This window comes from Notolepis coatsorum, assembly GCF_963971535.1.
Source record: "Notolepis coatsorum genome assembly, chromosome: 1".
NCBI lineage: Eukaryota > Metazoa > Chordata > Actinopteri > Aulopiformes > Paralepididae > Notolepis > Notolepis coatsorum.
In genome coordinates, this window is record NC_140165.1 from 312131513 (window position 1) to 312140671 (window position 9159).

Sequence of the window (9159 nt, forward strand, 5' to 3'; positions counted from 1 at the left end):
ATTTGCTTGCAACTGAGTGAACGTTTTAAAAACAAAATATTTTTGATTTATTTTGTTGCTGCGCTCTTTATCTCTCTCTCCCTCCCTCTCTCTCTCCCTCCCTCCCTCTCTTCTCTCATCCCGCTCCCTCTCTCATCTTCTCTCCTCTCTTTCTCTCCCTCTCTCTCTCTCTCTCTCTCTCTCTCCCTCTCCCTCTCCCGCTCCCTCTCTCATTCTTTCTCTCTTTCTCTCTCTCTCTCGCTCTCTGATTTCGAGGACTAAAGAGATTCCCTGGGGAGGGTAGGGGGGGTGTGTGGAGGCCGTTTTCGGAGCATAAGTGGGGGGGGGGGGTGGTGGGGTGTGTGTGTGCGAGTGTGACACATATCAAGACCATCAAGCCCAATTTTGATTGGTACACCCTGTACCCCCCTATCGTGTGACAACCGGGCTCCCTCGGCCCGGACCATCTCTTACGCTGACTACGGAGCAGACTAGCACGCTAAATCTCTTTGTTGTTTTGATATCAAGTAGTCATCAGAAGAAAAAAAAGAAAAGAAAAGCCACTGTGCTCATACTCTCATGTCCTCTTCTGTTCCATTGTGTTCTCCCTAGATGCCAATATTGTCGCTCAGTTTTCAGAACTGGTTTTCAATTCAAGGGCTACTACAGGTGTTTGTGATTTGTCCTTGTTTGATGACGATATCGGGTTTTTAATTTGCTGTCGAGTACACCCGTCATACTTAGTTGTTTAATCGGTTGTTTAAAAAAAAAAAGCATAACGTGTGTTTGACCTTTGACCTTTTTCTCGTTCCAAGGAACAAAGCGAACCGACAGGAGTGTTCAGCGATCTTGTCGTTCTCCCCCCCCGTGTCAGCAGGTGTGTTATTGTGAAAAACTGGTGTCTTGAACCTGTGGTCCAAAGCCCCTCTCCTGGGACGTGTGTCATGGCTAATGTTGTCACTGTTGTCGTGGAGATCGTTCGAAGCCCCTCCCCTCCCATCAACCACCCCCCCCCCCCCCCCCCCCCCCCCCACCCCTCTCTCTGCGGCTGATGATGTCACAAGGAAAATAGCCAATGGGCCGCCTGGAGTTCTGCTCTCGAGTCCTATACGCCAGAGTTCCTCTCCGACGTCGTCTCAAACTGGAATTCTATAGTCGGAGTTCAAAACTGTTGTTAAATGCCAGAGTACCAACCCTTTATCACTTAACGCGGGCAAGCTTTCCTAGCCGCTCGCTAACCTCGTATCTGCGCAAGAGCAAGCCGTCGGGACGCTGTCGCAGTGGTAGCTTTTCCCGCCATCGACGTCCCACGAGACTCCGCGGGCCCGCCGCGTTTAGTGCAGGGGAAAACGCTCTCTCTGTCATCGTCCCGGTCCCGGGTCAGGGTCAGTACACGCACCGGGTTGTTCCACCCACCCGAGACTCTACACACCCTCTCCGCGTTCAGTTCAGTGTGTTTTGATAGATGCAGTATATCCGTGTTTTGCTAAATGTTCTGGTTCAGAGAAAATCGTTAGGAAGATAGAGTTCTCGCCGGTGCGGACAGACGGTACGACGGCGTTGGCGTTCGACACCACCGTCGACGACGGGGCTCGCGTATATTATCCCGGGCTTTAGGCCGCCGCTGCTGCCAAGAAGAGCTCCGACAGTAAAACACAATCTGCCATCGCTTCTGTCGTGACTTTCAAAGACTGACTCCATGCCAATTCTTGCTTTCTATGACACCGGTAGGCCCCCCTCCCCGTCCCCCCCGAGACGATCTGCCCTGCTCTGAGGAAGGGTGGACTGGGGGTACACATGGGATCATTATAGCATGACCTTAATTTCTTAATCTGATACCATGAAATCCAGTTTGTTGTCCTGCGAGTCCAACCCCTGCATGTCACTCAACCAGAGGAAGCCATTTTGGATTGAAGGGATTGTTCTTATTGCTTTCTGTCATGGCATGATGCTGCTGCTGCTGCTGCTGCTATACTTACCCCCAATTATATCCACCCCCCCGCTCTTTCCCAACACAGAACGTGACGAGAGGAGGAGCGCGATCACGGCAGAATAGTAGCCATCGAACGAGAGAACTATCGGTCAGGGGGGGGGGGGGGGGGAGAGGTCCTCTTTGAATCAGGGTCAGAGATCACCTGACCGCCTCGGCCCGGAGTGGCAGATAGGCGTAATGGACCTATCTCAAACTCTGCCCTCTTTTCTTGATCCTCCAATCACAACTGTCGCAAAGTTTGTCCGAGGTAAGCGACAGTTGTGATTGGAGGATCAAGAAAAGAGGGCAGGGTTTGAGATAGGTCTATTCCACCACTCACCAGGAGTTCATAAGGGGTGGAACTGAACATGAAAGAGAAATACGGTGATAATAAAAAGATCTCCCACCCTGTTTCCCTGTGACCCGACAGAGAGAGAGGGAAACAGAGACTTAAGTGTGTCGATGGATGGCACTCTGGAGAGACGGCGGCCGTTGCGCTGCGGAGGAAACCTGCATGATACAGAGAGGCTCCCGGAGGCGAGAGAAGTAGGCCATCATCAGGAAGACAGGGAGACGGGGAGACAGGTGCCCCATGGTGATGACCCCCTCGTAATTAACATGTCTCTAGGATTATTTTGAACAACGGGTTATGAAAAGGTTGTGCGAAGGTGAACTTCATGAACTAAAAACAGCAGGAACCTCTCCTCACTCTCTCTGTTTACTCCCCGTCTCTCTTGTCTGAAGCTATTGCGCTCTCTCTCTCTCGCTCTCTCTCTCCCTCTTTCTCTTTCTCTCTCTCTCTCTCTCTCGCTCTCTCTCTCCCTCTTTCTCTTTCTCTCTCTCTCTCCCTCTCTCGCTCTCTCTCCCTATTTCTCTCTCCATCTCTCTCTCTCTCTATCTCTCTTTCTTTATCTCTCTCTCCCTCTCTCCCTCTTTCTATCTCTCTCTCTCTCCCTCTCTCTCCCGCTTTCTCTTTCTCTCTCTCTCTCCCTCTCTCGCTCTCTCTCCCTATTTCTCTCTCCATCTCTCTCTTTCTCTATCTATCTCTCTTTCTTTATCTCTCCCTCCCTCTCTCCCTCTTTCTTTCTCCATCTCTCTCTCTTTCTCTCTCTATCTCTCTTTCTTTATCTCTCTCTCCCTCTCTCTCCCTCTTTCTCTCTCCATCTCTCTCCATCTCTTTCTATCTCTCTTTATCTCTCTCCCTCTCACTCTCTCTCTCCCTTTCTCTCTCTCTATCTCTCTCCCCCCCCTCTCTCTCTCTCCGTCCTTCTCCCCGCCCGTGCCCAGAGGAGATAAATCAACAAACACAACATTGAGGGATGGCACCTTGTCTCCATACCTGCCTGGGGGCGGAGTCTAGCATGTCTCCATGGCTGCCTGGGGGCGGAGTCTAGCATGTCTCCATGGCTGCCTGGGGGCGGAGTCTAGCGTGTCTCCATGGCTGCCTGGGGGCGGAGTCTAGCATGTCTCCATGGCTGCCTGGGGGCGGAGTCTAGCATGTCTCCATGGCTGCCTGGGGGCGGAGTCTCGCATGTCTCCATGGCTGCCTGGGGGCGGAGTCTAGCATGTCTCCATGGCTGCCTGGGGGCGGAGTCTAGCATGTCTCCATGGCTGCCTGGGGGCGGAGTCTAGCATGTCTCCATGGTCGCCTGGGCGGAGTCTAGCATGTCTCCATGGCTGCCTGGGGGCGGAGTCTAGCATGTCTCCATGGCCGCCTGGGAGCGGAGTCTAGCATGTCTCCATGGCTGCCTGGGGGCGGAGTCTAGCATGTCTCCATGGCTGCCTGGGGGCGGAGTCTAGCAAGTCTCCATGGCTGCCTGGGGGCGGAGTCTAGCAAGTCTCCATGGCTGCCTGGGGCCGGAGTCTAGCGCGTCTCCATGGCTGCCTGGGGGCGGAGTCTAGCATGTCTCCATGGCTGCCTGGGGGCGGAGTCTAGCGTGTCTCCATGGCTGCCTGGGGGCGGAGTCTAGCATGTCTCCATGCCTGCCTGGGGGCGGAGTCTAGCATGTCTCCATGCCTGCCTGGGGGCGGAGTCTAGCATGTCTCCATGGCTGCCTGGGGGCGGAGTCTAGCATGTCTCCATGGCCGCCTGGGCGGAGTCTAGCATGTCTCCATGGCCGCCTGGGCGGAGTCTAGCGCCCCCCGGGGCCCCTGGGGGATGGGTTTCCCCCCCGCGGTCCTCCCGTCTCTCCACGAGCACCAGTCCGCCATCTTGTTTTTGTCTCAGTGTGCTAAGTCATCCTACTGGTAGCTCGGTGTGTGCGACTGTCTATGGTCACTCTCTGCACATAAAACTGGGGTCCAGGTCCAGTTCTGGCTTATGGCACCTATAAATATGACTACTTATTTCTCCTGAGATCGATAGCAGAACTATAGAGTATGTGCCTGCTGTACTGTAACGTGGCAGAACCGGTGTGTGCGAGTAGAGATAGACCTGATCTCAGATCAGTGTAGCTTCGAGAATAAACAACAAAAAAAAGCACAACATATAAAGAGGTGGACAAGTAAACACTATGGCTCTGTTATTTATTTGCTCGTTCTTTTGATGTCATTTGAGGTAAATGTTTGTCGAAATGTCAAAAAAGTAGTTTTATTTGTGAATAATAACGATACAAAATTGTACAAAAGAAAAAGAAACAAGTGGAATAACGTATGGTTGTGAAAAGCTTTACTCGACCGGAGGTGCGGGAAGAGAGAGAGAGAGAAAGCTCCGCCCACGAGGGCCGCGTTGTGGCCGTCTCTTGATTCGTCGATCCCCCCTCCTTTTTTTAAGGGGATCCGGAACTTTCCTCAGAGTGCGGGCGATGACCTTTGAACCTTTCCAATAAACGTTTATCCTTTTATTGTCGAGGAAGTGGACTTTCATGTGTGTTTCACAGGATCGCCAGGGTTGGCGTGTGGCGACCGGAGGAACTACACGCTACGACGCAGCAGGAACACTCCTCAAAGGATATGAATCCCTTCCTCTTTTCTTTTCTTTTCTTCTTCCTGTATACTGGGGACGTCTTGGCCTATATGGCTCCGTTTGACCCGCTGGATATTGGATAACGCTCTACAACACCATAAACGTCATAAAGGACATAGCCGGTTTTACTGAACTGCTAGCCCGGGAATTCACTACTGATTGGTAAATGAAGATTATGAATAAAGTTTAAAACTAAGAGAAACGGTTGTCGTGTGTCATTCGAAGTCGTTTGAGTTCATATATGATGCTAAGGGCTGATTGTCACTCAAAGTCATTTGACTTCATATATATTATATTATATTATATTATATTATATTATATTATATTATATTATATTATATTATATTATACTACCCTAAGGGCTGATTGTCATACATTTTTCATTCAAAGTCCTTTGAGTTCATACAGTATACTGCACTAAGGCCTGATTGCCATTCAAAGTCATTTGACTTCATATACGACACTAAGGGTTGACTGTCGTTCAAAAGTAATTTGAGGTCATATACTACCCTATAAAGGCTAATTGTCATTAGAAGTAATTTGAGGTCATATACTACCCTAAAGGCTAATTGTCATTCTAAGTCAATTGAGGTCGTATAATACAGTATAGTCCAGGACTGGGTTTAATCCACGTCCACACAACTGGCCCTACATTGTCCCCAGGCTCAGGCCTACAGGTCTGCAGGGCTACAGGTATATGTGATGGATCATTAAACTGGGATAAACCCCTACAATCTAGCAGCCAGTCTGTGCTGTCGCTCAGAGGACCAACACAAGGCCCACAGGCAGCCTGCAGGCACACAGCCCTATAGTTACTCACTTCATATCTGTTGACAAATGACACACACACACACACACACACACACACACACACACACACACACACACACACACACACACACACACACACACACACACACACACACACACACACACACACACACACACACACACACACACATTAGAATCTTTATTTATGTCCACATAAAGACAATGTTTAAAGGACACAAATATTATCAGTGCACTTGTACATTGTGGGTTATTCTGATACAATCGTGCTCAAATTGACAATGGCAACCAAAGTTACACACACACATGGATGATGAACCTGACAATCTACACACAGCTCATGGATACAGATAGCGGCGTCTTCTCCAAATTGCCCGGCTGCCAATAATTGCTGACACTGAGCAATATCTTAATTGCTAATTGTTTGGCTCTTCTCTTCGGAAGACCGGCCATCTGAAGGCCTCTAACACCCGACTTATGGACATGACCCAGGCTTCCAAATATGAAGACTAAAAGTTTACAGTTGTAGCCGAGTTGTGATATGGTATGGTCTAACAGTTGATATTTTAACATTTTGGTTGTAAAGGCTTCGTCTAGACCAGGGGTCGGGAACCTATGGCTCGCGAGCCATATATGGCTCTTCTGGTGACAGCATATGGCTCCCAGAATTTTTTGACAAAAAAAAAAAAAAAAAAGAAAACTTTTTTTTTAATACTTGTGATATTTCTTAATAATACTGTGTCATTTTAAAGTAAACAGAAATTAGTTTTGAAGATACAGCTAATTAGTATCTGTAGCTGAAGATATAGCGAGCAGAGCTGGCGAGGGAACACAAGTGGACAGAAATAAAAAATCTTCAACCTGAAGACCAGCTGATTCTTAAAACTTGGAACGAGCTTCCTGTGACATACCACACAATGCAGCGTGAGTATTGCCGTATTGACCATGTTTGGCTCTACATATGCATGTGTGACGGATCATACTGGGTCTGCGTTGTGTTTGATGTTAAATGAGAATGTCCCGAGGGGGAGTCGAACAGGGGGCTCCCGCGTCCGCGGGCGACGACACAGACCGCTGCACTAAGAAGTGGATCCACTCCTAACTACCGTACCTATGCGTCTGTTAACCCTGTTATGGGGAAGTGAGTTTAATTTACCAGCCCGCACTGCCACAGTCACCCGTCAACACACCTGTTTCAGTGACTGTGGACATACCCACGGACTTCCCCGTTACACTCACCTCCCTAAACTCACGCCCCTCAGGACATCCGGGTCACTGGGCACCACTGTGACGGATCATACTGGTCTGCGTTGTGTTTGATGTTAAATGAGAATGTCCCGAGGGGGAGTCGAACAGGGGGCTCCCGCGTTCGCGGGCGACGACACAGGCCGCTGCACTAAGAAGTGAATTCACTCCTAACTACCGTACCTATGCGTCTGTTAACCCTGTTATGGGGAAGTGAGTTTAATTTACCAGCCCGCACTGCCACAGTCACTCGTCAACACACCTGTTTCCGTGACTGTGGACATACCCACGGGCTTCCCCGTTACACTCACCTCCCTAAACTCACGCCCCTCAGGACATCCGGGTCACGGCACCACTGTGACGGATCATACTGGGTCTGCGTTGTGTTTGATGTTAAATGTTAAATGAGAATGTCCCGAGGGGGAGTCGAACAGGGGGCTCCCGCGTCCGCGGGCGACGACACAGACCGCTGCACTAAGAAGTGGATCCACTCCTAACTACCGTACCTATGCGTCTATTAACCCTGTTATGGGGAAGTGAGTTTAATTTACCAGCCCGCACTGCCACAGTCACCCGTCAACACACCTGTTTCAGTGACTGTGGACATACCCACGGACTTCCCCGTTACACATGTGGGCAGTCATTCTCACATATGAGGAACATTAAGACCAACCTACGCTCACGTTTAAGTGATGGAAGCCTCAACGCCTGCATGAAGCTCAATCTCACCACGTATGAACCAGATTACAAGGCCATCAGCAAAACCATGCAGCACCAGGAGTCGCATTAAAAGTAAGACATATTTAATTTATTATATGTTAAAAATACTATATGGCTCTCAATGAAATATATTTAGAAATATTTGGCTTTTATGGCTCTCCCAGTCAAAAAGGTTCCTGACCCCTGGTCTAGACTGTAGTCAAACGTGCAACCAACTTCTAGGATGAGAACCTCTCTGTTATTCTCATTAACAATAACAACATCGGGGGTGTTTGCTGAAATATCAGGGAACAGTGAATTGTCCCTACACAGATTGAGCATATATGGCTTCACACTGGTGTGCTTATACAGCTTACTGTATATGTTGCAGGTGACCCGAGTGTGGAACTGACACTGTCTGCAATCAGATCCACGATCCTATCATGCCTACAAATGTAGAGCCCTTTGTATGCATGACAGCCATTGAGTATGTGAGACATGGTTTCTGTTGTCTGTTCGTGACCATGGTGTATGCAGTGTGGGCTATGACTGCCAGGGAACCAGATGTGGAAAGGTTGAGCATTGATGGTAAAACCTGTAGCCTAGCTTTTAAAGTAAAAATGACACACACACACACACGCACACGCACGCACACGCACACACACACACACACACACACACACACACACACACACACACACACACACACACACACACACACACACACACACACACACACACACACACACACACACACACACACACACACACACACACACACACACACACACACACACACACACAATGCATGTGTCACACAAAGATAAACACAGCAGTTGCTGTGGCTCTCTTCACTACCCCAACTCTCTCTCTCTCTCCCTCTCCCTCTCTCTCTTGCTCTCTCCCTATTTCCCTCTCTCCCTCTCTCTCTCTCTCTCTCTCTCTCTTGCTCTCTCCCTCTTTCCCTCTCTCCCTCTCCCTTCAGGTACTAATCTGTCTGTCACTACCGACTGCCTAGCTTAATGGCTCCCCGGGAGACGGTAGGAGAGGAGAAGTGTGTCGTATGAAATGCCCCTGGAGAAAAGATGTGGGGATAGAGGGAGAGGGAGAGGGAGAGGGAGAAGCGGGGGGTAGCTTTTGTAAAAGCTCTCGAGACCAGATGGGGGGTGGATGGGTTCAGCAGTCTTCTGTAAAGACACTGGAGACAAGATGGGGGGGGTGAGACATGGGGGGAGGGGGGGGCTTCTGTAAAGACACTGGAGACAAGATGGGAGGGTGAGACGTGCGGGGCGGGGGGCGTCTGTAAAGGCACTGGAGACAAGATATCTCTGTCTCAACAAGTCATCTAATCTGATATTGAGGTTTACAAGGTTCTCAAGAAAAGAGTGAAATCATCATCGGCAACGAGGTGATAGTTCAACGAGCCGTCGAGAGACTTCCTGTGTCTCGTGTTCAAGTGACGTCTTGGAACGAGGCAGATGCTAAGAATCCTTGAGACAACTTGAGATTT

At 49.6% G+C, this 9159-nt stretch overlaps 1 protein-coding gene across 1 annotated transcript in view; it reads left to right on the forward strand.

Annotated features, from left to right (window-relative positions):
- ttc9b (tetratricopeptide repeat domain 9B) overlaps positions 1-8672 on the forward strand; it is a gene marked incomplete at its 3' end in the record, with an annotated part of 11231 nt that extends 2559 nt beyond the window's left edge. Inside the window, 1 exon segment of the mRNA XM_084311489.1 lies at positions 8635-8672. Within this exon segment, the coding sequence (XP_084167615.1) occupies positions 8635-8672 (38 nt within the window).
- Between the last annotated feature and the right edge of the window lie 487 nt (positions 8673-9159).